The sequence below is a fragment of the Schistocerca americana genome, chromosome 2 (assembly GCF_021461395.2).
Source record: "Schistocerca americana isolate TAMUIC-IGC-003095 chromosome 2, iqSchAmer2.1, whole genome shotgun sequence".
Lineage (NCBI taxonomy): Eukaryota > Metazoa > Arthropoda > Insecta > Orthoptera > Acrididae > Schistocerca > Schistocerca americana.
The window spans coordinates 705,955,217-705,980,249 of record NC_060120.1 but is presented as its reverse complement, the minus strand read 5'-3'; the positions used below and the strand labels follow the sequence as shown (position 1 = coordinate 705,980,249).

Below are 25,033 nucleotides of genomic sequence, written 5' to 3'. Positions count from 1 at the left end.
TATCAACACGTAAGTCAGCAGAAATTTACACTTCTGTAAAAATATTGATGTTCGAAGCTTACTGGAACTTCCATTGTCACATGTTAATGAAAAATCTAGGTGATAATCCTGAAAACCTAAGTAAAACTGCTAATGGGTTGAAGGCTTCTATTCAGTTACATGCTGATCAGTTTGATGTGGCAGTAGAAGACAGTGAAAGGAACGCTGAAGTTTTAAATTTTACATTTAAAAAAAATCATTCCTACAGGTGGATCATACAGGTCTAACGTTGTTTGATTGTCACACACTCACATATGCAATACATAGAGGTTGCACCACTGGCATTGAAAAACAACAGAGTGAGTTGAAAAGTAATGAATCACAAGGACCAAAAGAATACCAATTCAGTTTTGCAGAAAGTACTATGAGGTGCTATCCAAAATTTTCGAGACTGGTGCTGCCATCTGTTGAAAACCTTACCTTTGGGCTAATGGTCACCATCACCCTCGAAGTAGTTCCCATCCCCACATACTCACCGGTTGCAGCGCTTTGTCACTGATCAAACGTTTTCTGGAAGTCCTGCTCTTTGAAGGTGTTTATCACCGCCAGCGATGCTTCTTGAATCCTCTCTAGAGTGTTGAACTGACGGCCTTTCATCTTGTTTTAGTTTTGGGAATAATGCGAAGTCGCAAGGTGCCAAATCTGGCAAGTATGGTTGGTGGGGTGCGCCACGTTGTTTCTTTGCCGAGAAGGTCCTGGTGAGCAAAGACGTGTGACAGAGCGCGTTTTCGTGATGGAGCATCCAGTTCTCTTGACGCCAAAGTTCAGGCTGTCATCGCTAAACATTTTCATGGGGCCGTCACAAAATGTCACAGTAGTGTGTACAATTCACTGTTTGGTTGGGTGGGATGAATTCTTTGTGCACAATTCCCTTGGTATCAAAGAAAACGGTGATCATGCTCTTCACTTTGCCCTTTACCTGTCTCCCTTTTCTGGATCTTGGAGAGCCTGGGCTCTTAAAGTGGGACGATTGTTGCTTTGTCTCTGGGCCATAACCGTAAATCCAGCTCTTGTCGCTGGTGATAACCCATAACAGTAAGGTTGGATCATCAGATGTGGTCTGACATAGGTCCGTGCACACTTTAACATGCTGTGCCTTCTGATCGGCAGTCGAGATCCTTGGCAGAAATTTTGTGGCGACACAATGCATGCCCAATTCATCAGTCATCATTCGTTGACATGTCCCATAACCTATACTCACTTCATCTGCAAAGTCTTGAATGGTTCGACGTCGATCCATATGAACCATTTGTTGAAGTTTGGCAGCAATGTCTGGCATTGTGCGGCTAATGGGCCTTCCAGTGTGAGCATCACCTTCAGTGTCTGTATGGCAGGCCCTGAACCCAAGCATGCCACTCACACCCACGTACGGCTCATGCTCTGTCCCCCAAACATGTGTTGAATCATTGCAAGGGTCTCTGTAGCACTTTTCCCAAGATTTGCACAGAATTTGATACACATGCGCTGTTCTGTTCGCGTATCAATCGTAAAATTGCCACACACCAAACACATGGAACACGTCCTCCCAGCTGAATGCCACTCCGCACACTGAGTCATCAGATATGCAGCTCTCGCCACCTAGCGGTGCAAAGATGTACTACTACTACTACTACTACTACTACTTTCCAGAGGGCAGCGCCAGTCACGAAAATTTTGGATTCCACCTCATAATAGGCATTGACCCCTTGCATAGCTTGCATTTATTGCAAATCGCTAGCCCAGCACAATGCGAATCTCAGCTTGCTCTTTTCTCACAGAATGTTCAGATACAGCATTAGTGGTGACCTGCTTGACAGTTGCATCATTTAAATATCTGGAAGTAATTACAGTGAAATGAATACCCCTAGCTGCATACAGGCGTTGATATATGTCTACGGGGACAGTTGAAAACGTGTGCCCCGACCAGGACTCGAACCGGAGATCTCCTGCTTACATGGCAGACTCTAGTGGTATTCATTTCATTTCATTTTAATTTCATTCTAATGAGCTGCATGGTCACCGATGATATCTGTTCATTCGGACATGTCAGAAAGAGCAGATACCATATTCATATATATCTGGATGTAACATTGTAAAGTGATATGAAACGGAAGGTGGGCTGCTATATTTGTTACCAGTAGGTTCAAACAGCACCCAAGTGTTACAGAGAAACTTTGGGAACTCAAATGGGAATCCTTGAAGGGAAGGTGGTGATTTTTTTTTTTTTAGGAACAGAGAAAATTTAGGGATCTGAGATTTCAGGCTGACTGCAGAATGATTCTACTGCTGCCAACATACATCTTGCATGTAGACTATGAAGATAAGAGAAATTAGGGCTCATATTTGGGAGCATAACAGGAAATGGCCAGTCATAGATTATCACCAGACCAGAATTTGGTAACTAATAGGTAAAGTTTCTGTATCTCGTATATAAAGGGTGTTTCAAAAATGACCGGTATATTTGAAACGGCAATAAAAACTAAACGAGCAGCGATAGAAATACACCGTTTGTTGCAATATGCTTGGGACAACAGTACATTTTCCGGCAGACAAACTTTCGAAATTACAGTAGTTACAATTTTCAACAACAGATGGCGCTGCAAGCGATGTGAAAGATATAGAAGACAACGCAGTCTGTGGGTGCGCCATACTGTACGTCGTCTTTATGCTGTAAGCGTGTGCTGTTCACAACGTGCAAGTGTGCTGTAGACAACATGGTTTATTCCTTAGAACAGAGGATTTTTCTGGTGTTGGAATTCCACCGCCTAGAACACAGTGTTGTTGCAACAAGACAAAGTTTTCAATGGAGGTTTAATGTAACCTACGGACCGAAAAGCGATACAATAAAGGATCTGTTTGAAAAATTTCAACGGACTGAGAACGTGACGGATGAATGTGCTGGAAAGGTAGGGCGACCGCGTACGGCAACCACAGAGGGCAACGCGCAGCTAGTGCAGCAGGTGATCCAACAGCGGCCTTGGGTTTCCGTCCGCCATGTTGCAGCTGCGGTCCAAATGACGCCAACGTCCACGTATCGTCTCATGCGCCAGAGTTTACACCTCTATCCATACAAAATTCAAACGCGGCAACCCCTCAGCGCCTCTACCATTGCTGCACGAGAGACATTCGCTAACGATATAGTGCACAGGATTGATGACAGCGATATGCATGTGGGCAGCATTTGGTTTACTGACGAAGCTTATTTTTACCTGGACGGCTTCGTCAATAAACAGAACTGGCGCATATGGGGAACCGAAAAGCCCCATGTTGCAGTCCCATCGTCCCTGCATCCTCAAAAAGTACTGGTCTGGGCCGCCATTTCTTCCAAAGGAATCATTGGCCCATTTTTCAGATCCGAAACGATTACTGCATCGCGCTATCTGGACAGTCTTCGTGAATTTGTGGCGGTACAAACTGCCTTAGGCGACACTGCGAACACCTCGTGATTTATGCAAGATGGTGCCCGGCCACATCGCACGGCCGACGTCTTTAATTTCCTGAATGAATATTTCGATGATCGTGTGATTGCTTTGGGCTATCCAAAACATACAGGAGGCGGCGTGGATTGGCCTCCCTATTCGCCAGACATGAACCCCTGTGACTTCTTTCTGTGGGGAGACTTGAAAGACCAGGTGTACCGCCAGAATCCAGAAACAATTGAACAGCTAAAGCAGTACATCTCATCTGCATGTGAAGCCATTCCGCCAGACACGTTGTCAAAGGTTTCGGGTAATTTCATTCAGAGACTACACCATATTATTGCTACGCATGGTGGATATGTGGAAAATATCATACTATAGAGTTTCCCAGACCGCAGCGCCATCTGTTGTTGAAAATTGTAACTACTGTAATTTCGAAAGTTTGTCTGCCTGAAAATGTACTGTAGTCCCAAGCATAATGCAACAAAAGGTGTATTTCTATCGCTGCTCGTTTAGTTTTTATTGCCGTTTCAAATATACCGGTCATTTTTGAAACACCCTGTATATATGAATGGGAGTTAGCAGTTAGTGCTGATGTGCTGATTTGTAATGTCAGACCAGTGTGTACTCTGTGTGTCTTTGTGCTTAAAAAGAGTACTTATATTGTCCTGGTTCATGTAACTGTGCAAAAATAAGGGGAACTAGTCAATCAGTTTTTAGATTTTGTGCAGCACTAATGTGGATGAAATGCAACATCTCAGTTTTTCAGTCTACATTTAAGAATCTATGAAGAAGAAATACTACATGAAATAATGCACAAAAATAATGTGCAATGTAACCTAATCTGTTCTAAGCAGGTACAGAAACTTTCCTGCAAACAGAATGAGTTGTCATTATTGGAAGATCTACTGTATAGTATATGACTAGGGAAACGTTTGGTTGAGATCTCTATAGATAAAAGATTAATAACAAAACATTACATGGAGATGGTTGCAGGTCTGAAACTGGCTTTGACTGACTGTGGATTGACAAAAATGACTGTGGATTGAATTAGTCTAACCGAAGTTAGATGATGTATCAACAGAAGCAATAGGAATTCAGAGATTTTCACTTCAATTTGTAACTGCATGTCATTCTAGCCATTTGTGGCTGGATTAATGGAAAAGAGAGAAGCTGTATGAAAATATAGGTGCTTGTTCTTAATTCTTTTATTTTATATGTCAACCCCAGGTCACAAAAATAGCATAATGACTAGTTTAAACTTCCCAGTAAGTTGTTCTCGGATGCTCTTTACAAAAAGGAAAAAAAAAGTGGAAGTAAAATACTATAACATAAATTATAAATCAAACTGAGGTCTGTACTCTGCTCTATATATTATATAACAGCATCAGCTTCCTAAATCTTAACATTTCAAACAAGATAATAAACACTGTTTCACATTGTACTGTAATCTAACTTGCTCAGATGTGATGGTTAATCAGAAGTCTATCCTTTCCCTCCTATACAAGTGACCATATTTCTTTTATGTGAAAGACAGATTACGCAGTCTACTTTTAATTCAGGATGAGTACAAGCATCAACTTATGATGGCATAGTTTATAGCTCATAATAAGAGAGATAAGAACACTTGTAACACAGGCTTCAAATGAATATTGAGTGGATTTAGCCAGTTAATTCAATGTCATATCTGGAAATATCTGACTGATGACAGTTACCAAACATTTACCACACAATTACTAAGTAATGCTGGAAAGAACAAGTTTCCATAGCAGAGCTGTTCACCTAGATGGCAATGGAGATCTTAGAGAATATTAAATGTAGAGTTGCAGAATGTGCAGAGGTGCACAACCAGCCAAGAGCACTATTGTGAAAATATTATTAGATGAATTGATGTCTGGAATTTGAAAATGCATTAAAATTACTATTTCACTTTCTTTGGTTGTGCATTCTGAACATACCTATTGTGAGGAAATTACCTGGAGCAGTGGGTATTCATGCTGCATTCAGTTCACCACTAGGCTAATGGCAGATGGAATATCCTAATAAAATGGTTAATAGATTCCTCTGTTCCTAAACTGCTGCCTTCTACAATGTTGGCAGCTTGTGTAGATTATTAGATCCAGAATTCTGTCAAATTTATCATCTCATTTGTGACTTTAATGGGAAGTCACAAAATGCATGTTCTGAGAAAACTGCCTCGATATCAGACAGACCCAAGATGATATTAGGAACATCACTTTCACTGTGTGAAGGTTGCAGAAAATGGTAAACTTCTTGCCAGTCTCAGGCTACTTCCTCGTGGTTGCAGGTAGTCATTGAAACTCTTTGAATTGTATATTAAAACTAAAGAAACCACTTGCAGTCCTGTTTTGAGAGCTAAAAATATTAATAATAACTTCAATCTCTTCACTACTTAAACTCTGTATTATCCACATACAGGATGTATTAAAGCTGTCCAAAATGGGATTTGAACCACAAGCAAAGTGCTTGACCATGTTTCAACCTTTCAATAAACCCACTGATCTATGTACACATTACATTAATTTCACCTGAGTAGCGGTACTTGTTAGTGTGGATTGGGCTTTGACTCTACCACCTCCCATTTAAAAGTGCTGTTGCAACCTCTGTTGTACTAGGTATAAGTCAGTACGTGTTTCCTTGTATGTTTCTATTTGGTGCATCTTAATGATGAATATTGAAAGTGTTACTCCTTCAATCACAATTAAATGTTTTGTGTAATGTGATTGACTAGTGTGTTACTTGGCAGGCAGTTTTAACTTTGGCTTCTGGTCTCTTTTGAACTGTCAAGTGTACGATCCAGATATAAGAATCTAATTTCTTTTCGGTGTTGGTCTTACTTGAATGAAATTGTGTAATATGAAGGAAACTGATAGATATTTGGAATCTAGTGGACATATGAAGTAATTACTCTGTGTGCTTACATCAGTTCTGAAATTTTTTTGTTTCACGCTTAGAGTTCATTAGTGAAATTTTGTGGTGGGAAAATAATGCAGAAGTTGAGTGCATGTATGCTCATTTGTAAACTGCTTCTGAAGGTTCACTATTGATTGTTGTGATTGTCATTGTAAAATTGTTGAATGAATATTGTTACTGGATTTTTTGTGTTATATAATCCTTCAGAAATTATGGCACGGATGCAAGGAGTTGTGGGGCCCAGTATGGCAGTTAACCAAGTGATGCTGCTTCCACCCGAACCTTTGAATGTGAGTGGTGTTGCAGTACCTGTTCCAACAGCTCATTTTGGACCACGGCCTTTGCCAGTCAGACTTCTGCTGGCACGGAAACGAGCTGGCATGGTGAGGTAGCCATAAGTAGTTACTCATTTTTAATTAGCAATAATTGACAGGGTTTAACAGCAGTCTCCTCTAGATATGTGATTGTAATTGAATGGTAGTAAATATGCGCTTTCTGTTCTCAGTCATATGAACAGTAGGTAGTGGCGTAAATTCAAAAGAGTAATGTTCGTACTTGTTGCTAGGTCCTAGCAGTACTTACATTACTACATTAATTTTTTTACAATTGTATTGACCAACTAGGATGATGATAACAACTTCAGTTCCTCTTCTTGCTTTGTAAAACGGTTTCTTTCTGCTATTTCTGATTCTTTTGATGTTTCTTTCTAGATCTTTCGTTACTTCTGTAATCCATGCTATTGTCGATTTCTTCTTCCAGAAATACAGGAGATTTGTTTTGTTAGTCTATTTCAATCCATTCAGTAGAGGTGTCCAAAAAAGGTTAATCTTCGTTTGGCCATTACTTCAGATATTTCTCTATATTTTTGTAGATCTCCTCATTACTTCTTGTTTTCCAACCATCTGCAGTTTTTATTGCACCCATTATTTTTCTAATAATCCTTCTTTCCAGTACCTCTAGACTGTCCATCTTATAGTTCATCATTAGGCATTCAGATCCATATAAACATTCTGGTCGTACCATTGTGGTGTAGTGTTTTAGTTTTGTTTTTCTAGATAAACATTTCTTGTAAATATTTTTGGTCAAACCATGCGCTCTTTCCATTTTGTTAATTCTTACATGTATTGCAGATTTTTCTGGTTCATTCTGTTGTATAGTCTCTCAAAGATATTTAAATTTATGCACTAGCTCTATTTTACCTGTTTGTGTTTCTATGAATTTCGGCGCATTTTTTATATCTGTCATGAATTTTGGTTTTTTCAGCTGAAATTTTGAGACCAGTTCTGTTTGCTATTTTTTCCAGAAGGTTTATATAAATAACTGATTGTGTCAGGTTTTCTGAAAGTATTGCAAAATCATCTGGAAAAGCCAAGCAGTTTACCTTGATTCCATTTGTTTTCCTTCCCAGAGTTATTGGTTCAATTTTGTGATTTATTTAGCTCTGAATTCCAGATCCTTACAATTTTTTTCTAGAACACAGTTAAACATGAAAGGTGATAAACCATCACTTTGCCTAACACCAGTTTTATTTCAAATGGCTAAGATACATCTCCCATAAATTGACTTTAGATATTGTACCTGTTAGTGTTTCACGAATTATATTTGCTTATTTTGATTTAACACCAAATTCTCTAATGGCCTTATCTATCGTTTCTCTGTCTATACAATCAAATGCTTTCTTGAAATCAATAAATGACACTATTATTGGTTTGCTGGTTAACATTCTATGGTGAATTATTGACTTTAAGTGAAAAATTTGTTCTGCACAGGATCTTCCCTTTTGAAAACTACCCTGATATTCTCCCAGTTGTTTGTCTAAAGTATCTACCACTCTATTCAGGAGAATTTTTGATAATATTTTGTATGCCAATGGCAAAAGTGACACTCCTCTGTAATTATTGACATTTTGTTTGTCTCCGTTTTTTATGTAGTGGGTGGATTAATGCTGTTTTCCATTCAGGTGAAATCTTTTCAGTTTTCCAAATATTTTCAAGAAGTAGTTGTAGGTCCTTTATCATTTTTGGCTGTGACCACTTCAATCATTCTGCTTTAATGGAGTCTTCACCACTTGCTTTATTGTTTTTGAGTGTTTTTATGGCTTCATGAATTTCTAACTCTGTTGGTGGGATATCTTCCTCTAGATTTTGACATGTCGCTGGAAATTCTAATTTGTCTGTTGAAACTGGACAGTTTAACAACTTTTCAAAAAATTTTGCTAAAATTTCACAATTTTCTTTGTTATTTAATCCCATATTGCCATTTTTCATCTTTGAAACAAATACTTGGTGGCTGATATCCTTTAAGTATGTGTTTAAAAGTTTGGTAAAAATTTCTAGTATTATTTTTGGGAAATTTTCTTCTATTTCAATAAGCTGGGAATTTTCAAAGTTTCTTTTGATTTCCTGTATTATTTTTTATGTTTCATTTCTTTGTTGTCTGAATTGTTCATGGTCTTCCTCTTTTTTTGAACATCTCCATTTTCCCCATTTTTGAGCTCTTTGTATTAAGTGCTTCTTCACACTCCTCATTCCACCATGTCTTCTTTTTATTCTTGGCCAATCCTAAAGTTTTCTCTGCTGCTTGAGTTATTTGCATCTGGAGTTCACATCGATCACCTTTTTTACTTGTCTCAATTTCTTCTCTAAATTTTTCTGTGTTTTCTTTTGTAATATTAGCTGTAGTGGTGTTGTATCTGGTCACTTTCTTGGTCACCTGTTTTGTTTTAGATGAGAGAAATTTTATTTTAATCTTAGAGAGATAAGCGATAATGATCTGAGTTGAATTCCCCATTTCTATTTTAACATTCATAATTTCCATGATATATCTTTTAGATATGGCTACGTGATCCAAATACCTTTAATGAAATTTTTTTGTGGAAGTTTACCTGTTCATGTGCTTATAATGCATATTTACCCAAGTAAATGTTTCATTCAGCATTCTGACACTACTTTCATTTTAAGAACAAGTACAGTATGTACATTGGGAATATAAATTGACAAAACACTGTTCATAGTTGCTAGCCCTGGTGGGTGGTAACTGATGAAAACTTCACAGTGCACTTCAGTGGTTTGCAGAGTATGGGTGTTGATCTAAATACAGCTGTAGTAGTAACATATTTATAAGTTTCTTGGTAAATTAGTTATGGATGAAGATTTTGGAGTATACATGCACAGTTAAACAAGCAAATGAAAACAGTGAGGCAAATGGAGTTGTGTTGTCAGCTAATTACACATGGAAATCATTGTCCATCAATTTCAGTAACACTAAAGCAAGGAACATGTGTTCCTATAAATAGTCAAACGCAGGTGAATTTCATGTACACTGGACAATACTTTTTTTACCACTGTTTTATTAGTTTCAGAAATAAAAACCCAAGGAGATTATAAAAATAATTATATTATCAAACAATAATAATTTTTTTGGGTGTGGTGGTGTTCATAGGGCAGGATTAAAATTATGTACTGACTGGATGTGACAGCCTTAAAGCTATCATAGTAATCACCCAATCACTCAAGAGATACCTTCTTGAAATACTTCAACATGCACACATGTTTCAGTTCCTTCAGTGTTTTCATTGCATATCTCATGAACTGACTCTGTTTGGCTGTAAAATGTGAAGAGATGTAGTGGTAAGACACTAGAGTAGTATTTGTGATGGTGAGGGTTCAATTTTAGATCTGGCCATTCATATTAACATTTTCCATGGTTTCTTTACGTTTCTTGAGGCAAATACCAGGACAGTGTCTCTTGAAAGGCATGGTTGATTTCCATCCTCCATCCTTCCCCAATCCAAGTTTGCGTTCTGTCTCTAATGAGCTTGTTGTGAAAGGGATGTTAAAATGTAATGTGCTTTTGTGCTTTTCTCCCCCCCCCCCCCCCCCCCCTTTTTTTAATTTGGTTGTTGCACAGGACTGGCTACAAAGGTATACTTAAGTCATCTCATAAATGAATTCCTGGTGAAACTAAACAACGAAAATCATTGTTTTGATATCTGCTGTGAACTTGCTAAGGCCTTTGATTGTGTTGGCCACAAAGATATCTTTGGGAAATTTATCATAAAAGAGTAACTCATTGTGTTGGTCTTAAGAACAGGGTTTTGACTCATTTTGCATACTTTCACTCCACATTGTCTGTCAGAATTATATTCTGTGGCGATGGAACTAAAGTAAATAAAGTATTCATTCAGCAAAAGTGAACAGTAAGAGCACTTTATAAATGTGCATCTTACAACATAGACATCTTCAGATATCTAAGAATTTGTACCCACTTGTACTCCATGTACTACATAATTTTTAATCATCTATTACTGCACAACTTCCTACTGCCCTCTCTGTCTGTCTCCTGCCACCCCCCCCCCCCCTCCTGTTTGCCGTTCTCCCCACCCTGACCCCGTCTCTCCGTCCTGGGCAGTCTGGTTGCCCAGCCCACATCTCCCTCCCCTCCCTCCATGCCAGTCTGGGTGCCGCCCCCTTTACCTCCTTGCCTCTCAGCCAGTCTGGTTGCCGCCCCCTCCCCCCCCCCACCGGCCCCCTTCCTCCTGCTTGCTTGCTTCCTCCTTCCACCCCCTCTCTGCCTGCTGTCCGCTTGCCTGCTTGGCCGTTTGCTCCATCTGCCCCTCTCTCACTTCTGTGTGCATATACACATCATCTAACACATTCTGATGCTAACCCTGTAACACTGCTGCTGTGTATTGTATGCCAAGATGTTGGTGGTTAGCAACACTTCTCAGCCCCATCCCAACTCCATCTGTAAGGCCCGGTGGCTCAGCATAAACATTTCAGTAAATGCACATCTTGTTGGGTTTTCAAAGAGTGCTGTGGTAAGTGTATTCAACATGTTGTGAAACCAAGATGAAACCACATGTAGACGCTGTGGCATTGGGTGGCCACCCCTCATTATAGATGTCGGACATCATAGGCTGGGCAGACTGGTAAAATAGCCCAGGCGGCGAACTGTGGTAGAGCTAACATCAGACGTTAATGTTGGGTAGAGTACGAGTGCGTGTATTAATGCAGAGTGCGCTGAACGCTCCATGGCATCAGCAACTGTGACTGAAATGGGAATGTGACCATTGGCACTGGACGTTGTTGCAGTGGCAGAGCATTGCATGGTCTGAAGAGAGCCGAACCTTCTCCATTGTGTCGATGGGAGGGTTGCGAATCCATCGTGTTTCAGGAAATCTGCTCCTTAACATGTACTGTGGGATGGAGACAAGTTGGCAGTGGCTTCATTATGTTCTAGGGAACATTCTCATGGGCATCCATGGATCCAGTGGATCTTTGCCAAGGAGTATCATATACTGATTGCAGGACGCATTCACTACTTCTTAACAATCATGTTACCCGATGGCAGTGGCATTTTCCAGCAAGATAATCTGCCATGTCACAAGGCCATAAATGTGATGGAGTGGTTGGAGGAGCACAGTGGTGAGTTCCAATTGATGTGCTGGTCCCCAAACACTCAATGTGTGAGCCTAATCAAACACATCTGGTATGCGATTGAATTTGGTGTCAGAGCTCATCCCTCCCCTCCCTGGAATTTATGGGAATTAGGTGACGTGTGTGCAGATGTGGTGCCAACACCCTCAAACGACCTACTGAGGCCTTATTACTTCCATTCCATGATGCGTCTGCACTTATATCTGTGCCAAAGGTGGACATACCAGCTATTAGGTAGGTAGTCATAATGTTCTGGATGATCGGTGTAGATTTGCAGTGTGAGCCACATGAGCTGAATACAGTTGTATCACATTGAGAAAGGATTATGTGATGATGTAGAGGAAGGGGTGCCATTCACCATTGTATTGGAAAAAATGATACCTGTATGACAGTTGTGGAACAACATAGTTTTCCAGCATCTCCTAGTTGCTGTGAATTCATAAAATAACAATGGTCCATTGATGCCAGTCTGTAGAAGGTAGTACCATCCTGTCACCTTTAAGCTGTCACCCCTATTGTCAGCCATGGCATGTGGGTGTTCTGTTCCTAAAACCTTGCAGTTTTGCTTATTCAGTTTTCTGTAGACATGTCACCTGATACCAAAAGGGGTATCATTTGCAGATAGGCACCATCATTGCCACATTACATGATCAGCTCGGCGAACTTCCTAGTTCCGTGGATCATCTACTTACAGACCAAGCAGCAGTTGCACTTCATAACACCATAGAATTGCATTTGTGTACCTCGTGAACGTGTCTCTGAGGATGATTGTGAAAGACGAAGTGCATGATACTTGTGTGGCTGATGTTAGATGTCTGCAAGGTCAGATTACAGCAGTGATAGGGCTGGTCAAATTATTGTTGTTTGCAAATGTATGTCAGGAGATAGTGTTGCTTGACATAGCCTGTGCTATCAGTAGTGCATGATGTACTAAAACTGTGTATTCTTCTTGCTTGGCCATATAAATCCCAATGTTAATTCTACAGTTTTCAAGATATGCATTTTTTTCTCATTTGTTAGTCCCCCTTTACTCTGTCGTGCTGGAATCTCATCTGATGTAGCACCATCATTACGTTCCCTCGGCATCCTGATGCATCCTTTTCCCCTGTTCCTCACTGACATCTTCAAGGTTTCTGAGAGAGTAGTTGGAATGTCAGTTTCTAAATGTTCCGGCTCTTTTAAGAACCTATTTTTTTAAAAATTTGGTTAATGCATTTCCCTTTATCCTCTCGGAATATTGTGGCCCTTACAGTTTTCAACAAATTTATTTACAACTCCATTTTTGGCATTCTGTGGCTCTTAACTGTTTTCACTTTTATTGGAAATACTTCCGCTCAAAAGTGTCAGAATGTTTGCATCAATCATTTTTATTTCTGATAGTGCTGGAAATTCTTCCCAAATACAGTTATCACATTCTCTTTTTTCTGGCAAATGTTTCCCAGACTACAAGATTGATACCAGCTTAATGTGAAGTAGAGACAGGAAAACTTGAGAAGAATGAAATTAATGATCAAATCATAACATATGTCCATCTGGGCTCACTATATTTTAGGTTTGTGAGAATAAAAGCTAAACAAGCAAATTGGGAAGTTGATGATGGAACAACGATAATATGGAAAAAGGATAGACTGCGAGTCACAATGTACGGGAGGCATTGAGTTGCAGATTGGCACAATGAAAAAGAATGATAGAAATATTCGGCTTTTGCACTATGTCCATCAAAGAAGAAGAAACAACTGACACAAACATGGCCACTGTCGTCTCTGAATGCTAAGGCCTAACTACATCTACAACTTTATCTGAGATCAGCAGCCACCTACCCGAGGTAGATGAGATATGGAATAAACATCATTGGAGGGAGTGGGGGGGGGGGAAGAGAGAGAGAGAGAGAGAGAGAGAGAGAGAGAGAGAGAGAGAGAGAGAGAGAGAGAGAGAAGCTAGTGCTGCCTGTGAGAGTGTGCATGGACATGGTGGAGAGAGGATAGTGCTTCTAGACACCACATCGAAAGGCTATACTGGGTGGTGGTGGTGGTGGTGGTGGTGGTGGTGGTGGTGGTGGTGGTGGTGGTGGGGATAGAACACAAAGGGAACAGGAGAAACTGAGAGGAGGGGAAATGACTATGCAGGTGTGGTTGTGGGATACATGAGTGTTTAGGGCTAGAGTGGGGGCAGGGAAGGGGACTGAGAGTAGAAGATAGGTGCTAATGAATGTTGAGACAAATGGGGGTGGTGGGGGTGGGGGGGGGGGGCATGGTATGTTGCATGGAGATTTACAGTTGTGCAAGTCAGATGGTACAGGCTGTGAAGCAGATGTTGAAGTGAAGCACATCGTGTTGTGTGGCATGTTGAGCAGCTGCATAGTTCAGTGGCTCATGGTAGTTCAGTGGCTCATGGCCACTGTTTGGTGGTGGCCATTTGTACAGCCAGCCAGCCAGCAGTCATGACCTCATAGAATGTGGCACAGAAGTTGTGAATAAGTTTTTGTAGGTCATATGACTGCTTTCACAGGTGTCTGTGCCTATGATGTGTTAGGAGATACTTGTGACAGAACTGGAGTAGATGGTTATGGGAGGATGTATGGGACAGGTCTTGCATTCTATTGGAGGAATTTGAGCCATGAGACAATGGATTGGGAGGAGTTGTTGAGTAGGGATGGACAAGGATATTGCGTAGATGACCACTTGAGAGTGCTGGGTTGTATATTCGTCATTTCAGGACCTAATCAGACATAGTTGAAATCCTGCTGGACAAAATGATAGTTGCTGCAGTCCTGGGTGGTACCGAGTCACAAGAGGCCAGACAGTGGCTATTTGGGAACGGTAGGTGACACAAGTCATGGGAGATTAGTTCTTGACAAGGTTGAATGGGTAATTTTGGTTTGTAAAGGCCACAGTGAAACACTTGGGAAAGAGACTGCTTCTCATTACAAGTACGTTGACCATGTGTGGTTAGGCTGTATGGAAGGGACTTCATGTGGAACGAGTGGCAGCTGTTGAAGTGGAGGTATTGTTGGTGGGTTTGATGTGGCTGGAGATACTGATGTAGCCATCCATAATGTGCAGATTGATTTTGAGGAAGGTAGCTTGTTGGGCTGAGGAAGACCAGGTGAAGCAAATGGGGAGAAGCTACAGAGGTTCTGTGGGAATGTGGATAGTGTGTCATCACTCTCAGTCCAGATCATTATGACATCATCAGTGAACCTGAAACAGATGATAGGTTTGGAATTCTGGGTGGTTAGGGAGGATTCCTCTAGATGACTCGTTAATGGGTAGTATATGATGGTGCCATGTGGGTCCTTATTGCTATATTATGGATTTGTTTGCAGGTGATTCTTTGAAAAAAGAAGTAGTTGTGTGTGAGCATATAGTTGGTCATGGTGACCAGGAAGAAGGTTGTAGGTTTAGAATCCGTTGGATGTTGGGAAAGATAATGTTCAATAACTACAAGGCCAAGGGCATTAGGGATGTTGGTGTGTTGGGAGTTGGTATTGACAGTGATAAGTAGGATGCTTGGTGGTAAAGAAACAGGGACTGTGGAGAGCTGTAACAAATGGTTGGTGTGTTTTTTGTAGGTAGGTAGGTTATTGATAATAGGCTGATGCTGTTGGTGCAAAAGAGCAGAGATTCTGTCTCTAGTGGCACAGTAACCAGGAACAATAGGGTGCAGACTACGCCACGCGGGATTAGCTGAGCGGTCTAAGGCACTGCAGTCATGGACCGTGTGGCTGGTCCCGGCAGAGGTTCGAGTCATGCCCTCGGGCATGGGTGTGTGTGTTTGTCCTTAGGATAATTTAGGTTAAGTAGTGTGTAAGCTTAGGGCCTGATGACCTTAGCAGTTAAGTCCCATAAGATTTCACACACATTTGAACATTTTTGGTGCAGACTACATTTCCCGGCCAGATTGCTGTTCACCTCAGATGCAGTTGCAGTTGGGCCTTGGCACCTGGAGAAGGCAGTAGCCATGTGTGTGTTTTTTCTACTTCTGATGGAGCATGTAGTCTGAAAGCTGGACATTTCTTGCACTCTTTTTCATTGTGCCTGTCTGCAATGCAGTGCCGCCTCTGTGTGGTCAGTAGCAATCTCTCCCTTCCATATTCTTGTTGCTCCATTGTGGACTTCACATAGAGAGTTAGGATATTTCATGCAATATCCCTGTTGTCCAAGAGGAACAGAGATAATTTTCAAATTACAACATATGATCCATCTGGGATCATTGGGTTTTAGTACTGAAAGAACAAAAGCTAAGTTATATGAGAGTGTATTTCAGTAAAATTCTTCTAGGTGTTTGGCAACATCGTGATGTGATAAACTATTCAGGTTTTGGCTACTGTTTCAGGCAGCCATAAGGGTGATAGGGTCACATACACTTTTATCCAGAAATTCAGGAATGTTGTTGCTGTAAACTAGATTCTGTTCTGTAGAAAAATGTGGGATGGAATCTGATTTCTCCCTTCTGCACCACAAGAAGAGGATCTATGGGGCAAAACTTCCTTTTCCATTAACTTAGCTGTTGTGATAAAACTGTAGGAAGATAAAGTTATTGACTGTATCATTCAGTTCAGCCGGTGTGAGCGTCCTATGCTCATTGCTGTTTGCAGTGTCTTGAAAGTCCTCACCAGAATCCACTGTGGTATTCTCAGACATTTGAAGAGATTCTGGTGTTTCTGAGAGTGAAGACAGCAGTATACTTAGTCATGGAAATAGATGGTGCAGAATAATAAATTTCTAGAAGTCAGAACTATAAAACAGGTAGAAGTTTAAAGGAAGATTTTCAACTGTGGAACAAAAGAACGCAAGCTACTTAATGTAAGTGACACTAGCTCAGGCAGAGCAAGCAGTCTTGTACAAAAGAAATTTTCTGGCCTAAAAGAGTCTGCGATGATCATTTTTGAAAGTACATGTCAATAGTGCAGCACCATATGAACATGAAAAATGGATTGTGATGAAACTTGAAAAGAAAAATTATATATTTGTGGATTTGTTTCTGTGGGAGAATCTCAAAAATTGATTGGACATATAAAATTAAATCTAAAGAATTCTTGAAGAGAATAAGTGAAGAAAGAAGTCACTGGAAAATTGACACCATAAAGAGGGAAAAGTTGAACTGCTATCTGATAGTTACTAAGTGAGGGGGTGTCAGTGGATAATCATTAAAACTGTTTTATTTTTAGTTCAGTATCTGTTCATAAAAGAAAATAATATGAGGAAAATAATTTTCAGCATTTTTTAATTTTTTTAAAGCAATATTTCCTGTTCCGGGAATAACCTGCTCCTACAAATCTTGCTTTCTTGCTTGCTTGCTGAAATCGCATAACATCCAGGCTGGATCTCTCTCTCTGTGCTACAATCTGTCAGTGTTGCGTGGGTGGTCAGTGAGTGAGTGGGAGAGGGGTGGGTATGGGTTGAGAAAGAGAAATTGGACATTTACAATATATTGTGTGCCTATCATTAGTATTATGTTCCTGTTTCAACAAACAGTAGGCGGACATTTTTTGTGTTGGTCAGTAAAATTCTTCTGGGTTTGTGACCGCATTGTCAACTATAAAGTACCGACATTTTGGCAACTATTGTAAGGCGCCTTCCTCAGGGTGTATTAGCAATACACGCTGAGGAAGACGTCTTGCAATAGTCACCAAAATGACGGAATTTTATAGTTGACAATGCGGTCATAAACCCAGAAGAATTTTATTGACTGTGACAACAGCCACGGGAGCCTACGGTTACATTTCTTGTGTTGTTTATTTTCTATTCTACACTTGCAGATAAATGGTCATGCTGTCATCAGTATGGGGACTGGTGTAGAATGTAAATTAGAAGAAAGCGTGAAAATACTACAAAAAATGTCATTGTATGTTGAGCGTGGCACCTCCCAATATTTTCATTAGTCCTCTAGCACGCCTTTGATTTTTATTTAAAGTGGTGATGTAGTATTCGACAATATGTTGTGGAGAATTTCTACACATGAAGTACAATCTCTTTTGTTGCAGGTTGGAAGTGGTGCAACTGGTAGCCAGCCCAGCTCACAACTGGTTGTGCATTTACATGGCGGGGGGTTTGTGGCTCAGAGTTCCCGCTCCCATGCAAGCTACTTGAGGGAGTGGGTTGCACGATTGGATGTTCCATTTCTTTCTGTTGACTATTCCCTTGCACCTGATGCACCATTTCCTCGTGCCTTAGAAGAAGCATTGTATGCATACTGCTGGGCCCGGACGCATGCCCGCATGCTAGGGGCAGCAGATGATGCACAAATCATCATGGCAGGTGATACATACATTTTAGTTTATTATAATTGTTTTAAATCAGTAAGAGCAGAGAGATCAACTTTTTTTTATCATTGAGAAAATGGAACCTGTATTCGGATGTGTAATTCAGTATTACAAAGAGCAAAATGACACTGTATAGTGTCTTTTTCAGACACAAGTTGTGAAACTGGTTTATTAAATTGTGTTGCAGTAGTGCTGGGGGGAAAAAACTCTCCCTGATCTTGGACAGTAATAATTAGAAATGTGGGACGTGTTGGCAAGAAAATGTGTGTTGTATCAACGGGCATGGCCTAGAGTTTCAGAAAATGCCATTAAATGTCAGTGAGTGCATCTTCTCAGTTTGCAGTCATTAAGAAGTAAGATGGCATCTGCTCAGCAGGTGGTGTTTTGTGTGCTGCAGTTTGCAAGGAGAGAGCAAGTTATTTTGGTCTAGTGAGCTTTTGACATTGATCCGCCTGCACACAAAAACATTCATCATTGGTATTGCCAAATTGAAAAGACAGGATGTTTATGCCACTTCTTGTGAAAAAGTGTACGGGCCCTTCTTTCTGAGGAAAATGCAGTGACTGGAATGAGATATCTTCAAATGCCGCAGAATTGGCTTTTTCAAAATTTCAAAACAACTCCATTGACTTCCATTTTCCAGCATGTTGGAGTTCCAGCACACTGACATGACGCCCTACATCAGTTTCTCAGTGACACAGTGTCTCAACACTGGATAGGGCGCATGGGACCCTGAGACACTGCCCTGTGTTCTTGGCCTCCAGGATTGCCAAACATGACCCCCTTGTGATTTTTTTTCTTCCGGGATACATGAGGGAAAAAAGTGGAGAACAGAATAACAGCCATCGTAATGTGTGTAAAAGCAGATGCAGTGTGTAAAGTTTATGATGAATTTTGCTATCCTCTAGATGTTTTTCATGCTGCTGTTGGTGTACACACACTGCATTTGCAATAGCATAGCTAAAACTTATAGGCTATAGATCTTGTGTGTATTTTTCAATTCATCCCTTGGTATTAGTTTGCTTTTATGAATAAATTGGAGTTTTGAAATTGGATCGTTATTCACAAATGCAAGAAGAGTGGTGCTTGGTTTTGGTGGCAATAGGTAGAGGTTCATATGCTTAGATCAGGTAGAAGCAGTAAAAGAGGAGCAAAAGAAATCAACCTGCATGTGGAGGAGGGGTAATAAACTAGAACACAAGGATGACAGGAAACAAGGAAATGAAATAATATGCAATAAACAGAGTGCCGTGTTGAACGATGAAAACTGAACATAATACAATAAACTGTATTACCTTCCATTATTGCTGGGCAATGAGCCATATTTCAGTATAATAAATATCTTATTAATGCTGTATGCAGTAAAGCAAATACAACGTGAACATTCATCACAGAGAATGTAATACAGGTGGAGGATAAATAACAACATACGTAACTAGGCAGATGTATGAAAACAGTGAGGAATAGATTCTAAGTTCTAACAGAATGAGAGAGTCATCACTTCATAGGTAAGCTAAATTTAAATGTCGTAAATTAATTCAGCTACACTGGTTATTACATATGTTCAGCATGTTAAATTGTACATTTCAAAAGAATGTTCACATTGTATGTATATATTAGGAAAATGCAGTAAATGAAGCACACAAAAAGGAATACAAATGTCTCAAAAATGACATCGACAGGAAGTGCAAAATGGCTAAGCAGGCATGACTAGAGGACAAATGTAAGGATGTAGAAGCTTATATCACTAGGGGTAAGATAGATACTGCCTACAGGAAAATTAAAGAGACCTTTGGAGAAAAGAGAACCACTTGTATGAATATCAAGAGCTCAGATGGAAACCCAGTTCTAAGCAAAGAAGGGAAAGCAGAAAGGTGGAAGGAGTATATAGAGGGTCTATACAAGGGCGATGTACTTGAGGACAATATTATTGAAATGGAACAGAATGTAGATGAAGACGAAATGGGAGATATGATACTGCGTGAAGAGTTTGACAGAGCACTGAAAGACCTGAGTCGAAACAAGGCCCCGGGAGTAGACAACATTTCCATTAGAACTACTGACGGCCTTGGGAGAGCCAGTCCTGACAAAACTCTACCATCTGGTGAGCAAGATGTACGAGACAGGCAAAATACCCTCAGACTTCAAGAAGAATATAATAATTCCAATCCCAAAGAAAGCAGGTGTTGACAGATGTGAAAATTACCGAACTATCAGTTTAATAAGTCACAGCTGCAAAATACTAACACGAATTATTTACAGACGAATGGAAAAACTGGTAGAAGCCGACCCTGTGGAAGATCAGTTTGGATTCCATAGAAATGTTGGAACATGTGAGGCAATACTGACCTTACGACTCATCTTAGAAGAAAGATTAAGGAAAGGCAAACCTACGTTTCTAGCAATTGTAGACTTAGAGAAAGCTTTTGACAATGTTGACTGGAATACTCTCTTTCAAATTCTAAAGGTGGCAGGGGTAAAATACAGGGAGCAAAAGGCTATTTATAATTTGTACAGAAACCAGATGGCAGTTATAAGAGTCGAGGGACATGAAAGGGAAGCAGTGGTTGGGAAGGGAGTAAGACAGGGTTGTAGCCTCTCCACGATGTTATTCAATCTGTATGTTGAACAAGCAGTAATGGAAACAAAAGGAAAGTTTGGAGTAGGTATTAAAATCCATGGAGAAGAAATAAAAACTTTGAGGTTCGCCGATGACATTGTAATTCTGTCAGAGACAGCAAAGGACTTGGAAGAGCAGTTGAATGGAATGGACAGTGTCTTGAAAGGAGGATATAAGACGAACATCAACAAAAGCAAGACAAGGATAATAGAATGTAGTCGAATTACGTCGGGTGATGCTGAGGGAATTAGATTAGGAAATGAGACACTTAAAGTAGTAAAGGAGTTTTGCTATTTGGGGAGCAAAATAACTGATCATGGTCAAAGTAGAGAGGATATAAAAGGTAGACTGGCAATGGCAAGGAAAGCGTTTCTGAAGAAGAGAAATTTGTTAACATAGAGTATAGATTTAAGTGTCAGGAAGTTGTTTCTGGAAGTATTTGTATGGAGTGTAGCCATGTATGGAAGTGAAACATAGACAATAAATAGTTTGGACAAGAAGAGAATAGAAGCTTTCGAAATGTGGTGCTACAGAAGAATGCTGAAGATTAGATGGGTAGATCACATAACTAATGAGGAGGTATTGAATAGAATTGGGGAGAAGAGGAGCTTGTGGCACAACTTGACTAGAGGAAGGGACCAGTTGGTAGGACATGTCCTGAGGCATCAAGGGATCACAAATTTATCATTGGAGAGCAGCGTGGAGGGTAAAAATCGTAGAGGGAGACCAAGAGATGAATACACTAAGCCGATTCAGAAGGATGTAGGTTGCAGTAGGTACTGGGAGATGAAGCAGCTTGCACAAGATAGATTAGCATGGAGAGCTGCATCAAACCAGTCTCAGGACTGAAGACAACAACAACAACAACAACAACATTAGGAAAGTTCTGGAGTGTAAATAATTTAGAAGTAGAAGAGACCACTCCCCAGTTAGGAGGAACATAGATTTGTCAACAGGCACACACAAAAGGGAAAGAAAACATGCAAGCTTTTGGAATCTATCCATTTTCGAACTAGAGGACATGCACAAAAGTTTGTGCAGGCGTTTTTACTCTAGCTTAAGGAAGGATTGCTTCTGAAAGCTAACAGGTCTTCTTTCTCATTTGCATGTGTCTGCTGATGACTCAAAGATTCTGCTATTCGGTATATAGTCTCCTTTGCTCCTAAATTATTCACATTATATGTGTTAGACACGGTGGTGGCTGTGATCTGAGAAATTGAAATATTTGTAAGTAAATGAAAATTACAGCCTATCATGTTTGTTACATGTTTCATCTCACAGCATCATTTTAAAGATGATGATACTTCAAAGTTGATTTCAGTCTGCTATGTTATTATATCTAATTTGACTATAAAAGTTCATACTTTTAAATTTCAAACTCATCACTCTAAAAATGAATTTCATGATGATGATTTAACTTCTTTGCTTAGAGTTTAGGCAAGATACCAACTCATTTAGGCACAGTGTCTGTGGTAACTGTTCATTGTCTTATACTGAAGAAAGTAACTGAAAAAACATTAACTTAATCTCACAATTTTATAAGTTAGTTGTATGCACTACTTTTGATGCAAAATTTGTGTTCTGTGACCCAGGTGATTCTGCAGGAGGAAACTTGTGCCTTGGTGTGACTCTGAAATGCTTGGAACTTGGTATTCCTCCACCGTCAGGTCTCTTCCTGGCTTACGTACCTGTACTGTTATCTTTTGTGCCGTCTCCATCGCGCCTTCTCTGCCTTTTTGATCCGCTGCTGCCATTTGGGTTCATGATGCGTTGCCTCAAAGGTGAGCCTAATATATATGTACACACACACACACACACACACACACACACACACACACACACACACACACTTGGTCCTATAAATGGGTAAATATGTTTGTGCTTGTGAAGGAGTTTGCAATAGTTTGAAGAAAAAAGTTGCATTAAGAACATGAATGTTGTATTAGTTGACACATCAGCAGTCATAGTTAGTCAGAACTGAAATACCATTCTTTCATCTTTGAACATTTTAACTGTAAACCACGTCAGAATATATTCTAATATATGGCTTGTGTATTTCTCAGAGCTACACTCAACAAGAAAAGGCCTTACCAAAAGAAAGAAAAAAAAGTGGAACAGGAGAAAGCAATAGAACAGCATAAAAATTTCAAGCTTGCACAACTAATGCAACTTTTTTCATATATCATAAAGAGGGTGAGATTGATAAATATGTAGTTAAGAAAATATGTCTTCTCACAAAATTGAGAGAGAGTGCTTTTTAGTGTTCATACTGGCTATAGGGACACATTAAACTGTCGAGAATAGTTCCAGTCAGAGAGAAAAATGAGGACAAATATTTTCTTGTGGATAACCAGTCAGTAATGATAAATATGGCTGAAATGAACTTTATACCTCAGATGAGTTTCTTGATAATATGAGTGATTTTGTTACTCTTGACATTGGCATCGTAGGCAAATGTAGACGCACGTTGCATCCAGTGGTGTCACAAACCATCACATATGACATTTGTCCACCACATTGCTCAAGACTGCAGGCTGCAAGTCTCTGCTGCAGTGGTGGAGCCTGTTGTAGGCTATTCCAGATTGTGTACCTACCTGCAGGCAGCCATGTACCTACAGGCATTGACCAAGTGACTAATGCATTTGCAGAATGTGTTCAATAGATTTATCTGGAGAGTAGTCTGCACTACATGCTTGTCCACGGATGAGCTGAGGGGTGCCCACAGTAGCAGTGTGCTATGAGGCAGTGTTGGAACAGCCTGGTCTAATGCATTTGGCCACAACTCCAGGATTTGGTGAAGTACACCCCATACCTTAAACACTTCTCAGCAGATCAGTGATGATATTCTTTGCTTTTCCTGTCTGGGACATCAATAGTGTATAGTCAGTGAAGCTTCTCACAATGACAGGAGTGCACCAGTGTGGCTCGTATCAGAAATCAACACAGATTTGCAGACAGAGATCTACATCTACATCTACATCTACATTGATACTCCGCAAGCCACCCAACGGTGTGTGGCGGAGGGCACTTTACGTGCCACTGTCATTACCTCCCTTTCCTGTTCCAGTCGCGTATGGTTCGCGGGAAGAACGACTGTCTGAAAGCCTCCGTGCGCGCTCTAATCTCTCTAATTTTACATTCGTGATCTCCTCGGGAGGTATAAGTAGGGGGAAGCAATATATTCGATACCTCATCCAGAAACGCACCCTCTCGAAACCTGGACAGCAAGCTACACCGCGATGCAGAGCGCCTCTCTTGCAGAGTCTGCCACTTGAGTTTATTAAACATCTCCGTAACGCTATCACGGTTACCAAATAACCCGGTGACGAAACGCGCCGCTCTTCTTTGGATCTTTTCTATCTCCTCCGTCAACCCGACCTGGTACGGATCCCACACTGATGAGCAATACTCAAGTATAGGTCGAACGAGTGTTTTGTAAGCCACCTCCTTTGTTGATGGACTACATTTTCTAAGCACTCTCCCAATGAATCTCAACCTGGTACCCGCCTTACCAACAATTAATTTTATATGATCATTCCACTTCAAATCGTTCCGTACGCATACTCCCAGATATTTTACAGAAGTAACTGCTACCAGTGTTTGTTCCGCTATCATATAATCATACAAGAAAGGATCCTTCTTTCTATGTATTCGCAATACATTACATTTGTCTATGTTAAGGGTCAGTTGCCACTCCCTGCACCAAGTGCCTATCCGCTGCAGATCTTCCTGTATTTCGCTACAATTTTCTAATGCAGCAACTTCTCTGTATACTACAGCATCATCCGCGAAAAGCCGCATGGAACTTCCGACACTATCTACTAAGTCATTTATATATATTGTGAAAAGCAATGGTCCCATAACACTCCCCTGTGGCACGCCAGAGGTTACTTTAACGTCTGTAGACGTCTCTCCATTGATAACAACATGCTGTGTTCTGTTTGCTAAAAACTCTTCAATCCAGCCACACAGCTGGTCTGATATTCCGTAGGCTCTTACTTTGTTTATCAGGCGACAGTGCGGAACTGTATCGAACGCCTTCCGGAAGTCAAGAAAAATAGCATCTACCTGGGAGCCTGTATCTAATATTTTCTGGGTCTCATGAACAAATAAGGCGAGTTGGGTCTCACACGATCGCTGTTTCCGGAATCCATGTTGATTCCTACATAGTAGATTCTGGGTTTCCAGAAATGACATGATACGCGAGCAAAAAACATGTTCTAAAATTCTACAAGAGATCGACGTAAGAGATCTTGCGAAACTCGGCTCACTTTGTTTCTCCATGAGATCTATAGTGCTGTGGACAATGGCACTCAGGTTGACGCCATCTCCCATGACT

General features: G+C 40.4%; 1 protein-coding gene across 3 annotated transcripts in view; it reads left to right on the top strand.

The window, feature by feature from the left end:
* The window catches only part of LOC124595826 (hormone-sensitive lipase), a 119,375-nt gene that overhangs the window by 49,131 nt on the left and 45,211 nt on the right, over positions 1-25,033 (top strand). For all 3 annotated transcript variants that reach the window (XM_047134724.1, XM_047134723.1, XM_047134722.1), the window contains exons 5-7: positions 6,579-6,754; positions 17,796-18,069; positions 22,287-22,475. In XM_047134724.1, coding sequence (XP_046990680.1) covers positions 6,579-6,754; positions 17,796-18,069; positions 22,287-22,475 — 639 coding nt within the window. The remainder of the gene's footprint in view (positions 1-6,578; positions 6,755-17,795; positions 18,070-22,286; positions 22,476-25,033) is intronic.